This window comes from Megalobrama amblycephala, linkage group LG1, assembly GCF_018812025.1.
Source record: "Megalobrama amblycephala isolate DHTTF-2021 linkage group LG1, ASM1881202v1, whole genome shotgun sequence".
NCBI lineage: Eukaryota > Metazoa > Chordata > Actinopteri > Cypriniformes > Xenocyprididae > Megalobrama > Megalobrama amblycephala.
In genome coordinates this window covers 74,594,358-74,621,488 of record NC_063044.1, presented here as the reverse complement: position 1 = coordinate 74,621,488, position 27,131 = coordinate 74,594,358, and the positions used below count along the sequence as shown (strand labels likewise).

The 27,131-nt window shown below is 40.2% G+C and overlaps 3 protein-coding genes across 5 annotated transcripts in view; 1 reads left to right on the top strand and 2 right to left on the bottom strand.

The window, feature by feature from the left end:
• The window catches only part of LOC125247003, a 537,225-nt gene that overhangs the window by 372,072 nt on the left and 138,022 nt on the right, over positions 1–27,131 (top strand). The gene's annotated exons all lie outside the window — the stretch shown is intronic.
• LOC125247564 (CXADR-like membrane protein) overlaps positions 1–27,131 on the bottom strand; it is an 824,350-nt gene that overhangs the window by 776,074 nt on the left and 21,145 nt on the right. The window lies entirely within an intron of this gene.
• On the bottom strand, positions 5,585–6,570 carry LOC125248254 (splicing factor 3A subunit 2-like). The gene has a single exon (XM_048159982.1). The coding sequence runs from the start codon at positions 6,386–6,388 to the stop codon at positions 5,912–5,914; it is 477 nt and encodes a 158-aa protein (XP_048015939.1). The 5' UTR covers positions 6,389–6,570; the 3' UTR covers positions 5,585–5,911.

Genomic DNA, 27,131 nt, shown 5'->3' with positions numbered 1-27,131 from the left:
GACCCGCCGTGGCTGCCCGAGGCTCCTGACCCGCCGTGGCTGCCCGAGGCTCCTGACCCGCCGTGGCTGCCCGAGGCTCCTGACCCGCCGTGGCTGCCCGAGGCACCTGACCCGCCGTGGCTGCCTGAGTCCCTGGGGCTGCATTGGAGATTCCGTCCCCATCTGCCGTTAGATCTCCAATGCACCCACCCCCCCTCCCTAGCTGTTCCTTTTACGGCGCGAGGACGCGCCTTCCGGGAGGGGGGCGTTATGTAACGATCACCGTCTGTTCCTGTCACTCCCCGGACTACATCTCCCATCATCCTCTCTGCCACTCACCTGCACACACTTCACACTAATCACTAATCACCACACCCAGCTGCAGCTCATTATCAGGACTATATAAGACTCTCACACACACCACCCATTTGCGAAGTCTTGATTCACCCTGTGACAATTCCGAGCGTTATTTCCCTGTCTGCCTGTCTGTTATCGTTCCTGCCTGTTTCTTGTTTTTGACCCGTTGCTGCCTGTCCTGATCTTTGCCTGTCCCTTGACTACGACTCTGCCTGTTCCTCACTGTTCCTGTTTGTTCCTGTTTTGACCCTGCCTGTACGACCACTCTCACTTCTAATAAATGCTGCACTTGGATCTCCCGCCTGAGTCTCCATTCGTAACAGCATAACAGTATCCTAGTGATAAAGATGAATTAACAATATTAAGAAGAGGATCTATGACCTCTCTTCGTTTACTACTACAAACTGATAGCGGTCAGATAAGTATGATTTGAACCATGACAATGCAATTCCTAGTTGCATCCAAAACAGTATCTGAAGCCCCTGCATTCTTACTATCCTCGATTAAAGTTTGGATGCGTGTCTCTAATTCTGAGATTCTCTCTGTCAGCCAGACTATTTCCCTACATTTATGACATGTAAATCCCTCATCGCTGACAGAGAAAGCTATGCTGAACATGTGACAAATGGAACAGGAAACAATTCTGGGAGAGGATGACATGACTCACCGTGTTTGTAGACTGATCCGAGTTACCACAGCTGTTTGATGAACGCGTTGAAAAAGGAGCGCGAGACTGATGACAAGTTAACAAGCTAGCGAGATGCAAAAGCGCTGTAACAGCAATTTAGATTCAAAGATTACAAGCTAACGACATCAGATTAATGTGGTAGGCAATATTATATATAAAGTAATAATAATATAAGCAACAATGAATAAAAGTAAGAGATTCAAAACAAAGCTATATGAAGTTGCAGATGCAAACCACTTGAGCAGCGAGGCAGACAGGAGCAATCAATAAACACAAAGTGAAACGAACGTTCTATCTCATACACACACACACAAATACACACACATAAACAAACAGACACACATACACACACGTGTGACTGCAACACAGAGCATTTTTTATAAATTGGCAAATAAAATCAACAAAACTGGCCTAAATATGAAAACTTTTACATGCAAATAAAGGTCTGGTCCTTGACTATAAACACAAAGTAGAACAAACTTTCTCATACTGTAGCATTGCCACATAAGGGGTGATATTTATACTCGTGTATGATTAACAAGAATGTGTGGTTGGTCATTTATTTTAATTGTCACCTTGTGTTCTGTTCCGTTGCTCCAGTGTGTGTGTGTGTGTGTGTGTGTGTGTGTGTGTGTGAGACCCCATGTGAACGAGCTCTCGCGAGATTTCGCACGTCCCGTGAGGCCTACGGATCACGTGACCATTACACGGAACTTAAAAGGTAGCAGGCTTACCGGCGTCTGGTAGCGTCTGTGTTCACTCCCTTCTGCTGTCCCGTTGTGGAATACTTACCGAACTGTTTTTGTTGGAGTTTACTGCCGTCTCGCTTGTGGAGTTTTGTCTGGGTGTTTTTTTTTTGGACTTTGGACTACTTTCCAGTGAGGATTTTTAACAGTTTCGGTTATCACGTTGGATCTGCTCTCGGACATTCATTCATTCATTCATGGACATTTTCCGGTGAGACTGATTCAATTTCATACATACTACAGTTGGACTTTCACTTTCGCATACACTTTTTTTTTTTTTTTTTTTTCTTGTTGTGTTGTGGGTCAAGAATTTTTCTAAATTGTATAATACACTTGGGTGATTGAAACAAATTTTTGTCTGTCTTTTTTTCATATTTTTTCCATTTTAAACGAGCGGTTCCCTCAATTTAGTGTACGCTCTAGTCGGAGTGTTACAATACACACACACATATATACACAAGCATAAACACAAACACACACTGTCCCTAATGAGTCCCTATTGACCTCTATTGGAGAGATGTTTCGTTACACTTTCTTTCTTTAACTATAATTCCTAAAGTTTTTCCACAAACCTCTAGATGGTGGTATTCTATCCCTAACACATAGAGCAATGTCCAAATACAATTTAGATTTAATTAAGTTCATCATTAAAGTGATTTTTTCATTAAAAATCTATTTTTCATAAGCCAATTTATGACATGCCTAAGTAATTGTGCAGTAAATAGGTAGAAAAATACAAAATATCCACAAAAACACAGCATAAATGCATAGAGAAGAAGTAAATAAAGAAATGATATACAGTTTATCATGTAAAAAAACCATCTAGACCTCAAGGTTACGATTGTCGACACAATCCTCGTCAGAAAGATGTCAGGAAGTGTGGACTGAACTGTGTTACGTCCCCCTTTTTTTGGGGCGGCGGGGGAGTAACATATATTTTAAAAAAAATAATAAAACGAATCACTACGGAAGAACAGGGCCAAAGATGAGAGAGAGTTGGTTCTGTCGGCACTCCCAGAACTCACACAAACACAGAATAACTTTTCAAGGGTTTATTTAAAGTAAAGTCTCTTATAACAATCAAGGATAATGCAAAACAATGAGAACTCAAACAAGTAATGATAAATAACAAGACGCTTCTAGCTTCGGGAGGGGGTTAAAGCCAAAATAACAAACAAAATGAGTAGGCTAACTCGAGTAAGGGAGTCTAAATAACCTATCAAACAAAACATCAAATAAACAACAAACCTCTTACCTGACTACCTTACTAACCAAAAACAGGAGAAAACAGGGGTTAGTAAAAACAAAAAGGCACCCACCTCCCTACTGCGTCTACAGGCAGTGATACTGGGGCACTTACACCCTGCCACAACAGCAGATACAACAGGCTTTTTTTAAAGATGCTTTCACTACAGCACATTCAATCATTTTTCATTGCTTTCACGTTCAATGAGCCCCAAAATCCATGAACACTTTTGTCATTCATACTTCACCATCTGCAGCAGATTGATCTAATGCTAACACACTGCTTTAAACTGATAAAAGCACATTCAGATCAGAACGATGATAAACTCTGAGCATTTCTGCAGGAATTATATTGAAATATAGAAAATCTTATCAGAAAATGAAATAATAATCATTTGACCCAGGTGTCCTGCTTCAGTCTCATTACAGTGTTTTAGGCTTGGAACTGATCTTGTGTGGAAATATGGATCAGGTTGTTGGGAAAGAGGAGTGAAACAGAGAGGAAATGCTGTTATTGCTGCTTTAGTAAGACGCTGCTGCATCAACAGACAAACATCAATGTGACGTCCATAAGTGACTTCAGACATCAAGTTTCCATTGTAAATGAACACTGAAAGGAGCCTCTTAGTGTCTAAGTATCTTGAACTATTGCAAAGACTTTTGTATGATACTAAATGATGTTTGACCACACTGGTTATTAAAGAAACCCACTCCATCAGTCTAAACTGGGTTCAGAGATGATCTCATTTCCTCTTCCTTCTTTAAGTGTTTCTTTATTAACTTGTGTGGTTAAACTAACTGAGGCCTCAGCAGTAACATGTTTCCAGACCTCAACAGTGAGATCACACCTCTGAACATACCACAGAAAGCATATATATAAAATTAGACAAAAGGTCATGCAAACACTAGAACTCAAAGCCAGAACTCAAAGAGGACAAATAGAAAAAGAGAAAGCCATTATTTCATTTGCATATTACTGTGTTCTCCATTTCAGAATTAGTCTAAGAGCTTCATTCTCTTCATTATATAGTTACAGCTCCTGATCTGAGTGATGACATCATGCTAGAGTTGCTATAGTGACTCTATACCACAGAGAAGTGTTGTTGTAAACACACTGACTTGACACACATCTGGGGGGTATTGCACAAAAGCAAGATAAGGGATTAAGCTGGGATTTTCCAGTTATCCTGGCTGAATTTAGCCCTGACTCGCTTGCATGAAGGGAGGCTAAATTAATCTACATTAAGTTACTATGGAGATTTACACTTTGCAGCTAGCCTGCTCCGGAGCAGGCTAACTGTCAGGCTAAGCTGAGCTCCTCTAACACTGACCAATAGGAACGCAATGATATTACAACTGACTCTCTCACATACAATTATTTGACTTTATATATATATTTCACGAGTTCACACTTACAAATAAGTCAGGTAAATTAATTGGTAAACGTATTTGGAGAGGGCTCCGAGCTCGGTAATCGGCCCGAACACAGAGTACCCCCCCCCCCTCCTTTTAGATTATATGAAGTAATCCAGAGAGCGTGAGGAGACGGGGTGGTGGAGGGATTCTGGAAACTGTCGAGGATCCTTGGGTGAGTTTGACTGTGATTATATACAGGCCTGAACTCATGCCGATTGGGTAGATACGTTGATTACAGATTGTTGACAGCTGGTTGAGATGAGGTAATGATTAAGATGTTGTAATGATTGGGTATCTTATTTGACTTGTTCCTCCTGAACTACGTTTATAAAACATCATATAGTGTGTGTGTGTGTATATTATGTGTATATTATTATGTGTGTATATTTTATATATATAATACACACATTTACTAAATTGTGCTAAATAAAAATATATATTGGTGTAAGTTTAAGACATTTTTATTATTTTAATATTTTATTAAAAGGTAAGTATGATGAGAAACAAAACATTTAAAGAGAAGTAATTTCTTAAAAATTAAGTGTTATATAGCCCACTGAATCATTCTCAGACTTAATACTGACAACAATCGAAGCACTTGGGAGAGAACTATCAGGAGACTTATTTCTTAGCACAGAAGAATACAAGAGGATTACCAAATCATTGTTTTAAGTGTGAAAATATAGCAAAAGTAACACAGAAATTCAATATATATATATATATATATATATATATATATATGGAATTCAGGTTGATTAGGACACTTTTTGCTATTGAAATGACTGGGAAAAAGTGTCCTAATCAACCTGAATTATATATATACACAACACAAGACACAAATCACAGACTCTTCAATCATCATGTGAGTTTAAAGGGAGAATCTGCCCTTTTTAAATTTATCACATAATCATAAATTTGATTTTCTCCTTGATTCTTTTAACTCAAAAGTACAGAATGTTATTGATAACATTGCTCCTGAAAGTCAGGAAGAAAAGTGGCAGACAAAAAGCACTGTGGAGAAACTCAACAGCAGTGCAAAATATGAAAAGACAATGCAAATGTTATGGTGCTGTGCTGTATAGACGAGGTGAATACGCAAATCCACAATAGTACAGGCTTTATTTACAAACAAGGATCAGAATGACAGCTTCACACACATATACTTAACAATAGAATGGACAGGGAGTGCTAGGAGTGAGTCCAACTTAAAGGGAGTGCTGACGAGAACAACAGGTGCTGGGAATCCGGGGAGATGACGGGAAGACTGATGAGGGAAGTGAGAACAGGTGTGCAGAACAGGAGGATGCTGGGAACTGGAGTCTGGGAAGGCATGATTGTAACATTACCTCCCCCTCCCCTCCCCGCGCCTCAGATGATACAACAGGGAAGGGGGGGTGGGTGCCCTGGAGACCTACAGGCAGGTGCGGGGGGGTGCAGGCGGGTGCGGAGGTCTCCAGGGCAGGTCTAGGACCTCGGGCCATCACGGCGGGTCAGGAGACTTAGGTGGCCATGATGGGTCAGGGGCCATGGGCAGCCATGGTGGGTCAGGCATGGGTTCGTTGGTTGGAGTGGGCTCGTGGACTGCTTGGGTGGGTTCGTGGACCGCTGAAGCTGGCCCGTCGGCTGCTGGAGCTGACTTGGGAACACTTGGAACAGACTCGTGGGCAGCAGGGGCAGACTCATTGTCAGCCGGGGCTGGAGTGGGCTCGGCGAGGGCTGGAGCGGGCTCGTGGAAACATAGAGCGGGCTTGGTGAAGGCTGAAGCAAGGTCGAGGGGACTGGGAGCAGGTTCAGCCCAAAAGTATATTAACCAGTCCTCCTCCCTTTGCGAGGGTTCAGACTGGGCGGCAGGCTTTACAGGAAGCGCAGACTGCTTGGCGACAGAAAACTTAGGAGACTGGGATTGCTTGGCAGCCTTTTCCTTCTTTTTTTCTTGGCCCAGCGGAGGATCTTTCATTGGCCTTCATGGGTTTTGGGTCCTGCAGGACACCAAGGGGAATGCCCACTGGAGGAGTAGGTGGAGGAAAGCGGCGATTGGCGAACTGGCCAGGCCGTCTGTGTTTCTGCGGGGACTGGACGAGGATTACACGATTTATCAAGAACCTCCTCAATGACAAAATCAGAACAATTTAGAAACAAAATCAGATTAATTGCTTTGACTAGGGAAAAACAACAGGCAGGTTCTTTAAAACTGATCGTGTCCTCGTCCAGCCCTACCAGAAAACAGGCGTTCAACAGGGCATCTGGCCAATTAGCCAAATAAGCAAGCTCAACAAATTCCTCCACATACCTCTCCAGCGAGCAACCGTCCTGTCGGAACCCACACAGGCGATCCTCCACTGGAGTTAACTTGGGAGACACAGGAGATTCGGGCACAAGGAATAAGCCCATCTTTTGGGTGGATTTCCAGCGGTTGGGTCCGTTCTTCTGTTATGGTGCTGTGCGAATACGGAAATCCACAATAGTATGGGCTTTATTTACAAACAAGGATCAGAATGACAGCTTCACACACATATACTTAACAATAGAACGGACAGGGAGTGCTAGGAGTGAGTCCAACTTAAAGGGAGTGCTGACGAGGACAACAGGTGCTGGGAATCCGGGGAGATGATGGGAAGACTGATGAGGGAAGTGAGAACAGGTGTGCAGAACAGGAGGATGCTTGGAACTGGAGTCCGGGAAGGCATGATTGTAACAGCAGAAAAGCTGAGCGCATGTGGCGAAAGACAAAACTTGAAATCCATTATAACATCTATGAAGATAACCTTCATGCTTTCAATGTGGAACTAGGCAAAGCTAGACAGACCTTCTTCTCAAATATTATAAACAGAAACTTAAACAACACCCGCACTCTTTTTGCTACTGTAGAGAGACTAACAAACCCCCCCCCGAGTCAGATTCCCAGTGAAATGCTCTCAGACAGCAAATGCTGTGAGTTTGCTTCCTTCTTCTCTGAGAAAATTAATAATATCAGAAAGGCGATCAGCACATCCTTGAGCTGCACTGGGGTAAAACAGATCAGATCACAACCTCAGAAAGTAGCTATTATGTCTGATTTCGAAGCAATTGATGGTAAAAGTTTGGAAGAAACAGTACAGCACCTTAAAACATCAACCTGCACCCTTGACACACTTCCCACATCTTTTTTCAAAAGCGTGTTTAACTGTTTAGAAGCAGATCTCCTAGAAGTGGTAAATGCCTCACTTCTCTCTGGGACTTTTCCAAACTCTCTGAAAACTGCTGTTGTTAAGCCCCTCCTGAAAAAGAGCAATATGGATAACACCATATTGAGCAACTACAGACCAATCTCAAATCTTCCTTTCATAGGTAAGATCATTGAAAAAGTTGTTTTCAATCAACTGAACAAGTTCTTAAGCTTGAATGGATATTTTGACAATTTTCAATCTGGTTTCCGACCACATCAAAGCACAGAGACAGCGCTCATAAAGATAGTAAATGATATTTGCCTAAACACAGATACAGGTAAATTATCAGTGCTGGTTCTACTCGACCTCAGTGCTGCGTTTGACACTGTTGATCACAACATTCTTCTTGACAGGCTGGAAAACTGGGTTGGGCTTTCTGGGATGGTCCTTAAATGGTTCAGGTCATACTTAGAAGGGAGAGGTTATTATGTGAGTATCGGTGACCATAAGTCTGAGTGGACATCCATGACATGCGGAGTCCCTCAAGATTCAATACTTGCACCCCTCCTGTTCAACCTATATATGCTGCCACGGAGCCAAATAATGAGAAAGAACCAAATTGCATATCACAGCTATGCAGATGACACCCAGATTTACCTTGCCCTATCAGCCCCATTGACTCCATGTGCCAGTGCATTGATGAAATAAAAAATTGGATGTGCCTAAACTTCCTTCAGTTAAACAAAGACAAAACTGAAGTCATTGCGTTTGAAAACAAAGATGAAGTTCTCAAAGTGAACACGTACCTTCACTCTAGTGGTCAAACAATTAAAAATCAAGTCAGGAATCTTGGTGTGATTTTGGAGTCAGTTTCAGTAGCCATGTAAAGACAATAACTAAATCAGCATATTGCCATCTCAAAACAAAAATATTGCAAGAATTAGATGCTTTGTCTCCAGTCAAGACTTAGAGAATGACTTAGAGTTCATGCTTTCATCACCAGCAGGGTGGATTATTGTAACTGGTCTTCCCCAAAAGACCATTAGACAGCTGCAGCTCGTACAGAACGCTGCTGCCAGGATTCTGAGCAGAACCAGAAAACATGAACACATCACACCCGTCCTCAGGTCCTTGCGCTGATTTATAAATCACTCAATGGCCTAGGACCTCAATACATTGCAGATATGCTCATAGAATATAAACCTAACAGATCACTCAGATTATCAGGATCAAGTCACTTAGAAATGCCAAGGGTTCACTCAAAGCAAGGAGAGTCTGCTTTTAGCTGTTACACCAGCCGCAGATGGAACCAGCTTCCAGAAGAGATCAGGTGTGCTCCAACAGTAGCCACATTCAAATCCAGACTCAAAACACATCTTTTTATCTATGCATTTGCTGATTGAGCACTGTGCTATATCCAAACTGTTTGTACTTTCTTTTATACACACTATCTTTTTATTCGTTCAACTCTTTTTCTTATTTTTTATTTATTTCATTTTTAATGCATTTTATATATTTTATGTATCTTTTTATTTTCTGACATTTAATGCATTTTATATCTTGCTGTCTGGTTGAAATAACTGGGAGAATTAGGAAGTAAGACTCATTGGAGTTGGCATTTACAGACATTCTAAACTCTATTGGTGTTAGACAACACGTGTCAGGACCCACTCACTGTCATAATCATACTTTAGATCTAATATTGTCACATGGAATCAATATTGATGCCGTTGAAATTCTGCAGCAGAGTGATGATATCTCAGATCATTATCTAGTCTAGTGTATACTACATTTAGTCAAAGAGGCTAAACTGCCTCCCTGCCATAAATATGGTAGAACCATCACTTCTACCACTGAAGATCGCTTTATAAATAATCTTCCTGATCAGTTTCATTGCCTTAGCTTCTAACCAGACAGCTTAGAAGACCTTGATATTGCAACAGAAACTATTGCCTCTGTCTTTTCCAGCACATTACACTCAGTTGCTCCTTTGCGTTTAAAAAAGATTAAGGAATTTAATCCAATGCCATGGTACAATGAGCACACTCGGGCCCTAAAAACAGCAGCTAGAAAAATGGAGCACAGCTGGAAGAAAACAAAACTAGAAGTATTTCGCATTTCGTGGAGAGAGAGAATGATTGAGTACAGAAAGGCCTTAAAAACTGCTAAATCTGCCTATTTTTCAAAACTTTTAGAAGAAAATAAACACAACCCTAGGTATTTATTTGATACAGTGGCTAAATTAACAAGTAATAAAGCTTCAACTTCTGATGTTTCCAAAGAGCACAGCAGTAATGACTTTATGAACTTCTTTACTTGCAAGATTGATAATATTAGAGAAAAAATTATAACCATGCAACCATCTACTACAGTATTGTGTCAGACAGTGCATTGTAGTGTCCGTGAGGAAAAATTCATTTCCTTTAGTGCTTTAGGAGAGGAAGAATTGTCTAAACTTGTTAAATCATCAAAATCAACAACATGTATGTTAGACCCTATACCGACTAAGCTATTGAAAGAGATGCTTCCGGAGGTCATAGATCCTCTTCTTAATATTGTTAATTCATCTTTATCACTAGGATACGTACCAAAAACTTTTAAGCTGGCTGTTATTAAACCTCTTATTAAAAAACCACAACTTGATCCTAGAGAATTAGTCAATTACAGGCCGATTTCAAATCTCACTTTTCTGTCAAAAATACTAGAAAAGGCAGTTTCATCACAACTATGTTCCTTTTTAGAAAGAAATAGTATCTGTGAGGATTTCCAGTCAGGATTTAGACCATACCATAGTACTGAGACTGCTCTCATTAGAGTTACTAATGATTTGCTCTTATCATCAGATCGTGGTTGTATCTCTCTATTAGTATTACTGGATCTTAGTGCTGCATTTGACACTATTGATCACAATATTCTCCTAAATAGACTCGAAAACTATGTTGGCATTAGTGGAATTGCATTGGCATGGTTCAAATCATACTTATCTGACCGTTATCAGTTTGTAGTAGTAAATGATGAGATGTCATATCAATCACAAGTTAAATATGGAGTACCGCAAGGCTCAGTACTAGGACCGTTGCTTTTCACTCTGTACATGCTACCCTTGGGAGATATCATTAGGAAGCATGGCGTTAGTTTTCACTGTTATGCTGATGATACTCAGCTCTATATTTCTTCGCGCCCTGGCGAAACTTACCAATTCGCTAAATTAACAGAATGTATAGCTGATATAAAAAACTGGATGACCAGTAATTTCCTTCTACTAAATTCAGAAAAAACAGATATTCTAAGTTTTGGACCGAAAACTTCTTCACGTAATAACCTAGAATACTGTCTAACACTTGATGGCTGCTCTGTTAAGTCTTCATCATCAGTTAGGAACCTGGGTGTGCTCTTTGATACCAATCTTTCATTTGAAGGCCATGTTACTAGCACCTGTAAAACCACATTCTTCCATCTTAAAAATATATCTAAACTACGACATATGCTCTCAATGAAGAATGCAGAACAGTTAGTTCATGCGTTCATGACCTCAAGGCTAGATTACTATAACGCTCTACTGGGTGGTTGTTCCTCCCGCTTGATAAATAAACTTCAGCTCGTACAAAATGCAGCAGCTAGAGTTCTTACTAGAACTAGGAAGTATGATCATATTAGCCCAGTTCTGTCATCACTGCATTGGCTTTCTGTTAAACATTGTATAGATTTTAAAATCTTGCTAATTACTTACAAAGCACTAAATGGTTTAGCTCCCCAGTACCTAAGCGAGCTCTTAAATCATTATAGTCCTTCACGTTTATTGCGTTCTCAGAATTCAGGCCAGCTGATAATACCTAGAATATCAATATCAACCGCAGGCGGTAGATCCTTCTCCTATTTGGCACCCAAACTCTGGAACAATCTTCCTAGCATTGTTCGGGAAGCAGACACACTCTGTCAGTTTAAATCTAGACTAAAAACGCATCTCTTTAACCTGGCATACACATAACACATTATCAATTTATATTTTCAAATCTGTTAAAGAATTATTAGGCTGCATAAATTAGGTCAGCCGAAACTGGGAACACTTCCTATAACACCAGATGTACTCGTTACATCAGAAAAAGAATGGCATCTACGCTAATATTAGTCTTTCTGTTTATCCCGAGGTTTACCGTAGTCAACCGGATCCGGGCCGTATCCAGCTGAGACCAAGGACCTGCGCCTTGACACGACCACAACACAGCCCTGAAGTATCAGCAGAGATCGAGTCAACTAGATCATCCATTGTGAAGACATCATCAACACGACAGCCAGTGCCACAGTTCCTCAACAGACTGTCCATACCAGCGTGATGAATACGATCCTCAACTGGACACGAATACAACGCAGCCCTGAAGTATCAGCAGAGATCGAGTCAACTAGATCATCCATTGTGAAGGCCTCATCGACACGACAGCCAGTGTCACAGTTCCTCAACAAACCGTCCATACCGGCGTGATGAATACGATCCTCAACTGGACACGAATACAACGCAGCCCTGAAGTATCAGCAGAGATCGAGTCAACTAGATCATCCATTGTGAAGGCCTCATCGACACGACAGCCAGTGTCACAGTTCCTCAACAGACCGTCCATACCGGCGTGATGAATACGATCCTCAACTGGACACGACCACAACGCAGCCCTGAAGTATCAGCAGAGATCGAGTCAACTAGATCATCCATTGTGAAGGCCTCATCGACACGACAGCCAGTGCCACAGTTCCTCAACAAACCGTCCATACCGGCATGATGAATACGATCCTCAACTGGATGGAACTGAAATAAATACTTTGATTGTTGCGATCCTATCGGACTTATGATAGCAACCTGAATCATAACAAAGCACTGTTCGCCAGAGGAGAACTGGCCCCCCGACTAAACCTGGTTTCTCCCAAGGTTTTTTTCTCCATTTTAACACCTATTTGACACTTGTTTGTCACCTGATGTCACCTGTTGGAGTTTGGGTTCCTTGCCGCTGTCGCCTTTGGCTTGCTTAGTTGGGGACACTTGACATTTGACTTGACATTTGATATTCAACAGTATTCTTGACATTTATTCAACAGTGCTTTGATCTGCCTGCATTGACACTATTCTTTAAGAGCTGCTGTGCAGCCAAAATTTATGTACCAGTTATCAATGTAAAGCTGCTACATAAATAAAGGTGACTTAACTTGACTAAGTTTTTTTTTTAGTTATCCCTGGATGCAGCTCTGTATAGAGTCAGCCTAGGAAGATTTGTCTGTAAGGGTAATGTTTAATCGCACAGCTACCTGACAAATATAAACAGTTATCCCTCTGTGTGAGGAAGATCCGTTTAGATCCGCTCTGACGGACAGCAAAAAACTCCCTGAAACTTCCTTACTCTTCCATCCAGATACAGAAAATTCTCTGTTTTTACTGTTATTTCTATTTCTTATTTGTTCCATTATTATTATGTATTTAGTTCTTCTTTATGTAAAGCACTTTGAATTACCATTGTGTATGAAATCTGCTATACAAATAAAATTGCCTTGCCTTGCCTAAACTTATCATGAAGAACATGCAGATAAACATCTGCATCAGTTCCTTTTTGTTCTCCATTCATATATTGTCTGCAGGTGTATAATCCATAATCTTCTTCTGTGATGTTCTTGATGTTCAGAGAGCAGTCAGACCCCAGACTCAGTCTCTCATGTCTCTCTGTTTCTTTCTTCTTTATCCCTCCAGTAATCAGTTCAACTGTCCATGAATGTCTGAATATGTTACTGTAGATCCAATATGTTGATTTGCAGTCAGAAAGAGCATTATTACAGGGCAGACGGACATTTTCACCAGGACTGATGAACACACGATCCACTCCACTGGTTCCTGAAACACAGTATATTTGACTGATCATTATGATATATATATTAATAAATGAAAATATAAACCATATCAGAATTAAACTCTTTTTTCCTCACTTCACACAATCATCACACTCTCCAGAATAAAGTGTTTGTCTTGATCATGTAGCTGTTGAAATCTCTGAATATGAAGATAATTGTTGATCATCAGATGTTTGAGTGACTCTATGTCCAGTATCAGGAATAATACAGTATGATCTGTATGTATCAATACACAACTCTGAGATCACAACGTGAATGTGTGCAAGAATAAACTGAGCATGTTCAAATCAACTCTTTCCAGACTAATTCCACTAAATGTCTTTAGAGAAAATCCAGATTTCTTTACCTGTGAGAAGTGAAGAGAGAATGATCAGTCCCAGCAGACACAGATCACACTGATCAGCCATTTTCTGTTTCTGTCAGTCTTTCTCTTCATTATATAGTTACAGCTCCTCCTTTAATCATCATCAGCTCCTCCTGTGGTTGAGAACTTCCTCTGATCTGAACTGAGTGTTTAAATCCAGCTAGAGTTGATATATAGTGACTCAGACTCATTTTACTCTCTGTAGATTGGGCTCATATAGACACAGTTTTTCCTCTAATGTTACACGAGCTCTTCCACTTCTCTCTGTCCAGTCCACCTTCATCACTTTCACCTTCTTTATCCAGTCTAAACAACTTCATTTCTGTGTGTTCAACAAAAGCACTGCCAAGTTACAAAATTATAAATCATTATGAAACAGATCTGAGCATAAATACTTCACACAACTATTATTTATTTATTCAATCATGTGTGTGTGTGTGTGTGTGTGTGTATGTTAATGTATCATGAACTCCTGACAGTTTTTCCTGCACCATATTTGCTTTGACCAGCAGATGTCGCTGCGTTCATTCAAAGCCTCGAGAAATGAACCTTTCTCAACAAATCTCTCCACCAGAACAGAAGTGTGACAGTGAACAGCTCCACCCATGGTGAAGAAGGGCACAACACTTCACAACACAGCTCCCCCTGAGGATGGGAGGAGATCTTACATCTTCCCTACACATAACAGACTTTAACACATCCGCTGTATGTCTGTAGAGGAAAACTTTCATTTTATGTTTAAGTGTTATGTGATCTCATGTTCATCTCTGCCTAGAATATGAAATACTGATGAACTTGTTCGTTTACAGATGTTTGTCCAATTAAGTAAAGTCAAGTCACCTTTATTTATATAGCGCTTTTTACAATGCAGATTGTGTCAAAGCAGCTTTACAGTGATAAGTGGTATACAATTTTGGCAAACATGTGACTATGGTGGCTGGTGTCTCTATTTTCACGTTCGGTGTAATAGAATCGCCAATAACTAGGGCACTTTCAAAAGGATTCTCAGTGGGTGCGTCACTGGGTGGGGAGAACCTGTTTGATGTTCTTAATGGAACGGAAGAGTGGTGTTTTCCGCGACTAGGCCGCCTCACCTTTACCCAAGTGCCCTGCTGCGCGGGCTCTACAGCCGGAACCGAACAATGTACAGAGTTCACTAAGCTAGTCGCATCCAAAACAGTATCTGAAGCCCCTGCATTCTTACTATCCTTGATTAAAGTTTGGATGCGTGTCTCTAATTCTGAGATTCTCTCTGTCAGCCTGACTATTTCCCTACATTTATGACTCCCTGTCGCTGACAGAGAGGGCTGTGCTGAACATGTGACAAACTGAACACAAGATCACACTGGGAGAGGATGACATGACTTACCGTGTTTGTAGACTGATCCGACTCACCACAGCTGTTTGATGAACGCGTTGAAAGAGGAGCGCGCGAGACTGATGACAAAACAAGCTAGCGGGATGCAAACGCATTGTAACAGCGATTTAGATTCAAAGATTACAAGCTAGTGACGTCAGATTAATGTGGTAGGCAATATTATATATAAGGTAATAATAATATAAGCAACAATGAATAAAAGTAAGAGATTCAAAACAAAGATATACAGAGTTACAGATGCAAACCACTCTGAGCAGCGAGGCAGACAGGAGCAATCAACAATCAAGGGGGCAAGCACTTTTGCACACAGGGCCATGTGGGTTTGGATTTTGTTTTCCCTTCATAATAAAAACCTTCATTTAAAAACTGCATGTTGTGTTTACTTGTGTTATCTTTGATTAATATTTAAATTTGTTTGATGATCTGAAACATTAAAGTGTGACAAACATGCAAAAAAAAAAAAAAATCACACCACTTTTTCACACCACTGTATGACAATTTGGCTTTGTTTGTTATGCGATAGATACATTGCTCTTTTTACAGTTAAGAAAAAAATTGTCTGGTATAAATAGTATATTTACTACAATCTTTAACTGTATAGTAGTAAAGTAAAAACTAAATTGTTCAAGGTACCTTTCTGCACTTATCTCCAGTGTAACGTCTGGATGGATCCGTTCAGAGTCAATAAACTTTGGAGTTTTCAGAACGCTTTTAACCTGATGAACTTTGTTTGTTAATCACTAACTCGGCTCCGGACGACTGTGACTTTCGGCAGGTTTGTGGACCTGTGAGGGTAAACAGAAAACTGCAACTTCCTCACTTTGGTGACTTCAAAAGGAGCACCCCCCCCCCCAGAGACTGACCAGATCCACATTCCAACACCCCACACACACGGGCACACACACAAAACACACACACAGACGTTCGTTCTTTCAACTGAAAACCAAGTCACTTTAACGTTTTTCGATCGTTTTATGCTTTGATGCTATAATAGGAATTTATTCTCATTGGCCAGAGAATAACTCCGTTCCTAATATTCTATAACATTCTGAGGAGCTGCAGTTTGCTGGACAAACCAACAGTTTCTCTAAATAATTAGTAAACCAGAACTAAACATATATGTAATTGATTATAATATGATAATAATTAACTGATAAAAGAATTGTAGCAAAATACCAAATAAATAGATTATGATCCACAAATAAATGTAAAGATATTCACAAAAAATAATCATATACACAAATGAATAGAATGAGTGTTTATTGGTAATAGACGTTAAACATGAAGAACGCCTTTCTTTCACATTCCTTACTGGCGGACTTACCAAGGGGTTTACGGACAAGAGCAGGGCCGTGCACAGACCTTTTGAGGGGCATGTGCCGAAACTAAAAAAGGTCACCCCCCCCCCCCCAACCCCAATAAATAACACAAAATAATAGTATCAAAAGCTTTATATTTATTCACTATTAATGACAGTTATATAGATTTTTATATATATATATATATATATATATATATATATATATGTGTGTGTGTGTGTATGTATGTGTGTGTGTGTGTGTGTGTGTATATATATATATATATACACACACAGGGTTGCAGGGCTTCTTTAAAACTAATTACAACAGCAATCTTCTGTGAGCCATGTGCTTGAAGACGTTTATGACTTCAATGTGATCCACTGGGATGTCCCTCTCAACACACATTAATACACAGACTACATTCTGCATGATAAAATATAAAGAAGCACAGTGACCTGATGATTCTGTAATATTTTTTAGTTACTACAACATTACTGTAGTAAAACCATGTTTTTCTATGTTTATACATGTGAAGACAAGACTACAATACAAGATTTAAAAAAATATCTAGCGAGCAAATACTTAACATCGTAAACATTAACCATACTGTGTGACCATATATAATATGATTAAATGTTAATGAATTAAGTGTATCAGCAGATAGCCATCATAAATCAAATAAGAAATTTCTTAGAAATATATTTTACCTAGCTGACGAGGATCACTCGCTTTGTGTCAAAGTCAAATGCAGTTATATGTGTGGAAATGTGCAATGTGCAAAAACATCATCACATTAGGCTACGTCATCATCAATAGGTTATGAGCGCTCAGTTTTTCCTGTTGTAAAATATGTTTGGCCAAAATCTCAATTTATAAAAGATGTAATACTACTGTATGCACAGGCTATTTAAGGCTATTTGTATGCTATTGGCTATGACTAACTTAGATGGCAAATGCTAGCCCCCTCTCTCTCTCTCTCCGCCGCCGGTCTCAGGCTTCAAATGCATAAAATATGAAACTTTATAGACATACTAGTGTTTCTTTCGTAAAGACAACGACTTGTAGCCTAATTATTCAAACAACAAGATTTATTTACCGTTGCAAGACGTTCAGCTGCTCGGCTGTGGAACTTCAGTTCGCGGCACTCAGGGGGCGGAGTTAAGAGGTTTGACTGACAGTTTGAGCGGAACCAAAACGATTTTGTCACAAGCTCTTTTTAATACCTTTTATTAGGCTAAATATATTTGTAAATCAGTCAGACATGCTTAAAGGGTGACCAATAGCATTGATTTATTGAAGAAAATGAATAAATAAAATAAAACACCTCCAAAACAAGGGCACTTCGGAGTGTAAGGACAAAAAGGGCATGTGATCTGCACAGGTTGAGCCCTACCTGTGCACGTGCCTGGACAAGAGCTTTGCTGTGAAAAAATTCACAGATCAAGCTGGTGAAGATGACAGCGGTTTCATTCCTCTAAGTGTCCAACATTTGGAGATATAGCCATTATAAAATTAAGAGTCGCTACGAAAAAAAAAACCTGATTTCGGCCCAAAGGACAGCGTCACCTTAATTCACAAATCATGGAGAACGATATTCGGTATTATTTGCATGTATATGACAGCGCACTGCTTATTTATAACCAAAAGAAATCTGAATATCAAACCGCAAACTATCTTTACTGCGGTGCATGACCGCCGTTCTTGTTCATTCCTGCAGTGATCAGTAACACTCAGACCATGATACCCGTCAAAATAAGAGTCCCTTTGTAAGATGGATAATCCAGACCTTATATATAATTACACCCACAAAAATATGTACAAAACAAATTAAAAGATCAATCACAATAAAATCTGTTACATTTTGTAAACAGGGTGTTTTAATCACACAAACAGCACTTCAGCTCAATTCGAACAAACGCCCATGGTGGAATAGCACAGAGCTCCTTCAGAGTCTGTTCCCGCCCCCGATTGTAAAGCAAAACGGGATTGGTTCTAGCGAGAGTGTGCTGCGATTGGTCAGCACCACATGGCCGTTATCTGATTGGCTTGAGTAGTCGGTGGGTGGAGTCGACCTATTTGTGGATTTGTCTGAGGTCTTGACGCTAGAATTGTGTCAGAATCCACAAATGCGTGAGGTGATTCACAAATGCGCAGGAAGAGATCCACAAATGCGCGCAGCGATCTACAAATGCACAGAGAGCAATTCACAAATAAATGCAGGCAGAGTTGTGCTTGTGACATAAAAACATATTTGTGAATATGTTTTTTATTAGCAAATCTCATTTTATTTATTTGTGAATTTAATTAATTTTTGTGAAACTCCTAACATATATTTGTGGATCTCATTCTATTGATTTGTGCATATGATTATTTTTTTGTGAATATCTTTAAATTTATTTGTGGATCATAATCTATTTATTTGGTATTTTGCTACAATTCTATCTCCATAGTAACACAGTTCACCACTTTGTCATCTTCTTGCCACTCTGCAAACTCAAAACAGTCAAGAAGGCAAGATGTCATCTTAAAGTTTTCAATAAAATGTATGAGCATGTGGTTCTGGAGATGTCCAGCAGTCAGTTGTCAGGCAAACTGCTGAAGGTTTTTTGACCCCGTCTTGCCACAATGCACGCTCTGTGTTATATAGTCCTGGAATAATTGTTTGGATTAATGGAATAATGGATTACTTAAGCATTAATTAATGATGTTCACAATTAAGCATTAGTTAAGAATGAACACACTAGTAATTAATGATTAACTTCACATTGTAAGGGTCAGAATTATGCATTAGTTAAGCATAAATAAACTAGTAATTAATGATTTGCTTGTTCACAATTATGCATTAGTTAAGCATGGACACAATAGTAATTAATGATTAACTTAACATATAGTAGGGCATATTAGCCATTATTTACAATATGATAATGACAATCTGCTAACTATCTCATCACTCCAATGAACAGGAAGGGGACCAGAGCAAATGACTGTTTCTGACATTGTACTTGTGAGTTCACACACCTCTTTAATGTTAATTTAAGTGATCTCCTAGTTCACTAAGCTAGTTCACTACTCTTAACATTACAATTGACTTTTAGACATGAATCATCATTCACACTCAAGACATATTACACAAAAATGTTCCTTATCAACTCGACAAAGTTTGTGCCTTGAAAAATAACTTGGGCATCACTGTGTGAATCACTTCTGACAATTTGTTGATTATAAATTTCACAAATAAGTCTGTTAGGGGGCCTAACTGATCTCCCGAACCGTGTAGTGATGTGGCCTGTTAGTGTGCTTGTGGGCTGTTCGCAAATGACAGGGACAGGTCTGTTATCAGATTCAGTCACACAACTGGAGGACTCATTTGACTTAGATGTAGATAAACTTTCTGCACTCTCAACAGGTTCAGGAACATGCTCAGTTTCTTGACTGCGCTGATCATTATCAGAACACTCTGAAGGAGTCATCTCATCAGGGATATCTGAAGCTTCACCACAAGTGGCATCCTGCATAACATCACTATCATGTGTTCCATCTATCTGCACTAACCATTCAGATGTCTTTGAAACAGGATCAGTATCATTCATGAGAGCAGAATCAAGAGCACTGCCACGGATAGCATCGGTGGAAGCTGATCGAACCGACTGCTCCTCATCACCATCCCAGGATAAGAAATTCACAAGTAACAGGTTTCTGTGCATCACTCTTTCTTTGCAAGTCTGGACATCCTTAATCCTGTACACATTAATCTCTGGTCTCACTGATTGTACCCACATGTACCCATGTTCACCCTCAACTGGATGGAACTGGAATAAATACTTTGAATGTTGCAATCCTATCGGACTTATGATAGCAACCTGAATCATAACAAAGCACTGTTCGCCAGAGGAGAACTTGTCCCCCGACTAAGCCTGGTTTCTCCCAAGATTTTTATCTCCATTTTAACACCTATTTGCCACCTTTTTGCCACCTGATGTCACCTGTTGGAGTTTGGGTTCCTTGCCGCTGTCGCCTTTGGCTTGCTTAGTTGGGGACACTTGACATTTGACTTGACATTTGATATTCAACAGTATTCTTGACATTTATTCAACAGTGCTTTGATCTGCCTGCATTGACACTATTCTTTAAGAGCTGCTGTGCAGCCACAATTATATACCAGTTATTAATGTAAAGCTGCTTTGACACAATCTGCATTGTAAAAAGCGCTATATAAATAAAGGTGACTTGACTTGACAGCCAGTTATGACAAAATCGGTGGCAGGGAGCTTTTGTAAATCAGGATTGTGCTGCATTAAGCAACATTCAGCAGCTTCACTTAACATGCATGCCATGGAGCCACTGTCAATCATAGCTTTCAGTTGAGGGTCTCCCCATACTGTCACAGGTGTGTAAAACAGATGATCAATTCTCGGTACTTTGTGCATGTTCTGAAAGATGACGATTTTTCCTGCAGGCTCAACAGAATTAAAAAAACAATAAACTGATGTAGGATCATTCATACAACACTTGTTGGGAGGAATATTCTCATGACTGTCCTCCCTTGAGTGTAGATCTTCTAGTTTCCCAGCCCTTGAGAAGATGGAGATTTCACTCTCTCACGACAAACAAAGCAAACAAAGTGGTCAGGAGAGTGACACTGGAAGCACAACTTTTTGTCAAGACAATGCTTGAGGCCTGAATGATTAGGGCTCGAACAGACAGTGCATGGCCGGTCATTAAGTGCTTTTATTCGAGGCAGACTTAAGTTGGGCCTTGAGCATCGACTTGGCTCTTTAGTGGGCTCCTTTAACAGGACTTTTTCCAACAGGCTCATGACTCGCTCTAATGCAGAAGCTTCCAAAGATTTAGACTGCTGGACATCAGAATTAGATGGAAGTGCTGCTATCGACAGTTCGCAGGAATTTTTGTGGGCGCAGCATGTCTCACTGCAGATACAAGTCTGGTCTCTGAGTGATATTCATTCAAAATATCTTGAACTTCTCGCACAGACCATTGTTTTAGATCGAAAAGTGATGACAAGCTCTTTACAAGGGCAGTGTCTGATGAACATACGGGTTACCTCTGTACCTGGACAATCCAACACTTTACCCTGTTCTTTCAAGCGCTCTGCAGTAACGTCAACTGCACGGTTTAACTTGAGCCAGTACTTGTAATCATCCTCATCTGGTCTGGGTAAGGTGGTATAGAAGTCAGCCAGTGGAAGAGGAGAGCAGGGAGCAGCTTCAAATTGTTTCCTGAGAATACTAAAGATAGCATCAGGGTTATGCACAATGTCAATGTCACTGTTCCTTATGCCAAACTTGACCACATCTCTTGCTTTGCCTCTAACATGGATCAAAATTTCCTCTTTTCTCAAATTATTACGTTTTATGTAATCTCTCATGACATCAATCCATTCACTTAAGTCAACAGTATCAGAAACTTCACCTCTAAAGCAAGGAGGTTCTTTCACATTTCTGGAAATTGACAACTGGCTTTGTAGTAAGCAGTGTTAATTTCGTTGACGAATAATTTTCGTCATAATCTTCATCAACGACATTTTTTCACGGACGAAAACGAGACGATGACTAAACAAAAATGCGTTTTGAATGACTAAAACTATGACTAAAATATACTCTAATTTTCGTCAACAAATAAAAACGAGACGAAAATGAAAGAGAAGGACGATTTGGGAAGATATCCAGTCAGGACTGCTGTGTGGAAGATTTGAAGTGTAATGTGCTGATCTAACCGCGGGAAAAAGCGGCGCTGTTGCGCCCTCTACAGGCTCGTGCAGCAGCAGCACTTCAGACTGCTTCACAATTAATGAATAGCGCACATTTATGCCAAGCGATTGCTTATAAGCTAATGTTGATGAATTATGGCAATGTTTACTACACAATGTTTATATGGTAGAATGTTTTAGGCGGTTGTAAAAATGCATATTTATCACCCTCATGAGTAGCCTGCTACTACAATAGGCTACAGTGCAGACTGCAGACATTTCAGAATAAAAGTCACGGTGTATTTCAGGATGGTTTATAATTATTATTTTTTCTCGGTCATTATTGTTATTTTGTTTACACAAACTGTATTTAATTTAATTTCTATTTAATTCATAGTAAACTACTGTATCTTCTGTCACTGGAAGGAAAGACTAAGAACATTATTGGGCACATTATTCAATATATTTTACAAGTATAAGAGTTATTATAGTTAACTAAACCTAAAACCAAAGAAATCTTCATTACTTGAAATAAACATTAACTGAAATATAAATAAATATATAAAATTATTTCAGGTCACTACCATCGACAGTCAGCCTCTCCATCCTGGACAACCGCTGACTTATCCATATTTTGCAATTATACAAAAATTGGTTGTATCGAGTGACCCAAGACACTCAGACAAAAGAAGATACAACCCAGTTATTAGTTCCGAGGAGCCGCAGGGAAATGCTTTTCCAAGCGGCTCATTCTAATCCAATGGCTGGTCATTTAGGACAGGTGACGACACTAAATCGCCTCATGACCCAATTTTTTTGGCCGGGCATTCACGAGAAGGTGCGCAGGTGGTGTGCGTCTTGTCGTGAATGTCAGTTGGTAAATCCACCGCCCACTCCCATTAATGTAGGTCCCCTTCGAGAGAATTGGTATGGACCTCATCGGGCCATTAGAGCGATCAGCAAGAGGACATCGTTTTGCATTAGTCATTGTGGATTATGCAACACGATATCCAGAAGCAGTGGCTCTCCGCAACATTTCCGCTAAGAGTGTTGCTGACGCACTGTTTTCTTTAATCTCCCGAGTGGGGATTCCGAAGGAAAGCCTCACTGATCAAAGCACGGCGTTTATGTCATGGACGTTACGCGAACTTTAATCTAATTCCCAAAAATTGGGATAGATGGTTGGAACCCCTGTTGTTCGCTGTGCAAGAGGTCCCGCAAGCCTCCATGGGGTTTTCCCCCTTCGAGTTACTTTATGGTCGTCAGCCCAGAGGGGTGTTAGACGTCATAAGGGAAGCTTGGGAGAACGGACCTTCTCAATCTAAAAACAAAATTCAGTATGTGCTGGACCTGAGAACAAAACTCCACACTTTGGGGCAGCTTTCTATGGAGAATTTGTTACAGGCCCAGGACAAACAGAGCCGGCTGTAAATTTGCACCGGGAGATAAAGTGCTTGTATTACTCCCAACGTCAAGTTCAAAATTACTTGCAAAGTGGCAAGGACCGTTTGAGGTCACACGGCAAGTTGGAGATCTCGATTATGAGGTAATACGCTCAGATAGGAGGGGAGCACATCAAATTTATCACCTCAATCTCCTAAAAAAAATGGAATGGAATTTGAGTTAGGCGGTGGGGGTATGTGGCAAGGGGGGCGTGGTTTAGCGAAGTCTGCAGCGGGAGAGAGAGGCAGGAGACGCGCGGTGAGTGAGTGGGTTAAGCGAAAATAACAAACACCTGTCTCTTGTTTCAGTAATTGGCGTGGAGAGAGTATAAAACGCCAGGAGAAGCAGGAGCGAGTGAGAGAGAGAAGGACTGCCATACTCCTGGATTGCTGTCTGTGTGTTTTGGAGTGAATTGTATGTTTATTTATGACTGTTTTGTGCCGGTCTGCACACCTTTGTTTTGAAGAATTGTGAATAAAGCAGCCAGTAGTCAAAGCCGACCCTGTCCTCTCTACAAACGAACTCTGTTACAAGTACCTCAATGAAAAGTGTGTCCCTGAAAAGTACTGAATTTTGCTCTTTTGTGTCTTTTTGCACTTGAACGGTCAAAAACCGTCTGCTTTGGGGAGCAATGTACAGTTGGGTGAACATAAACAGCTTGGGGAATATCAGATGTGCCTATATCAGTGTATAGGATCTGTGTATTGCTAGAGAAATGCTTAATGCATTACAATTTAACTAAATTAGATTTTAGTTGACTAAATCTACTGTAGATTTAGTCGACCAAAACTAGACTAAAACTAAAACAATTTCCGATGACTAAAATATGACTAAAACTAAATGGCATTTTAGTCAAAAGACTATGACTAAAACTAAATCAAAATTTGCTGTCAAAATTAACACTCGTAGTAAGTCCAGCATTTGTGAAGCTGTTTCATCTGTCGTCACATTTTTGGAGGGACTACATACTGAACTTGTGTCAACTGTATGTGTATGGCTGAGTCTGGTGACAATACTGTCAGCAATTTGCTGACCGACTTGGCTGATTATGTCTGTCATTGCAGTGATTACATCTGGAGACTGTGTGTTAGGAAATAGGGTAGACGAAAACACCTTGTTGCTCTACTGAAGCATCTGATTCATGACATTTAGAAGATAATAACAGAATTCTAGAAAGTGCTGTTGAAAACAAACTGTCCTAAATGCCTCTAAATCTCAGATTCTTCAAAGGTAATCTCTCAGTGAATAAAAAAAGTGAATAAAGTTTCTCTTGTCTTCTTTTTTCAAAAAAAAAAAAAAAAAAAAAAAAAATGACCACAGTTCAAGATTGTGTCCAACTGACTCCAGCGAAAACTTTAAGGTGAACCCTCGGACTTCCAGTGGCTGGGCACGAGCGATGCACGCTTAGAACTGAGCTCCGTCTCAAAAGTCCGAAAATTCGATTTAATATCCTTACATTCAGAAATTAGTCTAGATTATTTTAACACTGAAGTATCGCTGAAAATGTTTGGCCCCAAATCCGCGAAGAATAAACCACTTCAAGATGAGACAGCATCGAAAAAGAAATGCAAAGACGGGCCAACCAAAGATCCTCCGAACCCAGGCATTTTAATGGCTCTGCAAGAACAGGAGGAAAGGTTCGCCAAGAAGGTCAAATTGGCAGTAAGAGAGGTAATGGAGGAGGTAATCTCTGGTGAAATTAAAACTTTGAAGAACATGATCGAGTCCTCGAACTCAGCAGTTAACGAACTAAGACAGGATATCACCCGCCAAACCGAACTCGGTAAAACATTGCAGGCGCGGATGGACAATATGAATGCGAATATCCGTGTGGTTAAACAGGATGTTAACACGCATCAACAAGAGATATCGAACCTCCGTGACAAACTGGTTGAAATGGAGGATCGATCACGAAGATGTAATGTCCGGCTCGTGGGCCTCCCTGAGTCAGCAGAGGGCGAAAATGTAGTTCAGTTTCTCCAGGAGCACCTCCCGAAATGGATCCCTTCTCTTCAAGGTGGCGGGAAAATAGAAATCCAGCACGCTCATCGAATTTATGGCAATCGTGATAAAACAAATCGCCCTCGAACACTCAATTTTCGGCTCCTCACATATCAAGACAGGGAGAGAATTCTTAACGGAGCCAGAGCACCTCAGTCGGAAATAACCCATGGTACATCCAAGCTGTTATTTTTTCCGGATTTCAGCAATGAAACAGCTCTGAAGAGAAGATCTTTTGACAGTGTGAGACGGCAGTTTGCAGACAAGGGATTACGTCCTTTCCTGATGTATCCAGCAATCCTGAAAGTAAAGTTCAACGGGTCACTGCATCATTTCAACAACGCTGAGGATGCTGGAAAGTTTCTACTGGCACTGGATCATTCCTCGCTCTCGACGGCTTCTATACCGAGCACTTCTAATGCGTCTTCATTTCCAAGTGCATTTGATGACCAGGAAAACCCATCCGTCGTTACTTCTGAGTCGAGTTAATCAGTACAACTGGAATTGGTAAGCAAATGGGCCTTGTCTAATTAGGTCTGATGTGTTGTATTCAGTAACATTTCTGATATCCGTTTGGACTCAGACTTGAGACGTGATAGGTACTTTGAATAGCCACAGGCAGTAAAACTTTGAGTTTTGTTTATTTTTCTCCACCCAAAGAGAAAGAATTTTAGATCTTGTCTCTTGCGGATGGATTGTATTGTTCCAGTTTTTGTTGTTGTTGTTGTTAAATGTTCTATCGCCAAAGCCTTGCTGTTTTGTGTAAGATATGTGCATCATATATTCTTTTCTTGTTTATGTGTTTATGTTACAATTTTATGGAGGCACTGTTATATACTAAATATCTGATGTTAAGATCCCTAACATGAATATGTCATTTAATGTAATGTCGTGGAATGTCCACGGCCTAAACTCGCCGATTAAACGAACAAAGTGCTTAGAATTTCTTAAGCGTAAAAATATCTCCACTGCTTTGATCCAAGAAACTCATTTAAAAACTAATGATATACATAGATTTCAGAACAGATTTTATAAATGTGTAGCTCATTCTTCTGCTCCGAATAAAACTAAAGGAGTTGCTATTCTGTTTGATAGGAAATTAGGAGTAAGCGTCCATAAATGTGGAAAAGACAATGCTGGACGGTTATCATATGTGTTAGTAACGGTCCATAATCTAAAAATTTGTTTTGTATCCATATACTGCCCAAATATACCTGACCCCAACTTTTTCAACGCAACTTTAGCTACTCTCTTAGACATGCCTGAGTACTTAATGGTAGTAGGTGGTGACTTCAATCAGGCATGTGATATATCTCTAGACAGGTCTACGATTATCTGTTCTGGTTTAGATGTACCTTCTGGGATTAACACATTTATTGCTGAATTGAACATTGTTGACGCCTGGCGCCTACGACATCCCTTAGTGAAAAATTACACCTTTTTCTCCTGTAGACATAAGACTTATGCTCACAGA

Excerpts from the sequence above, each read along its gene's own strand:
- LOC125248254 (XM_048159982.1), bottom strand. The coding sequence starts at position 6,388 with ATGAAAGATCCTCCGCTGGGCCAAGAAAAAAAGAAGGAAAAGGCTGCC.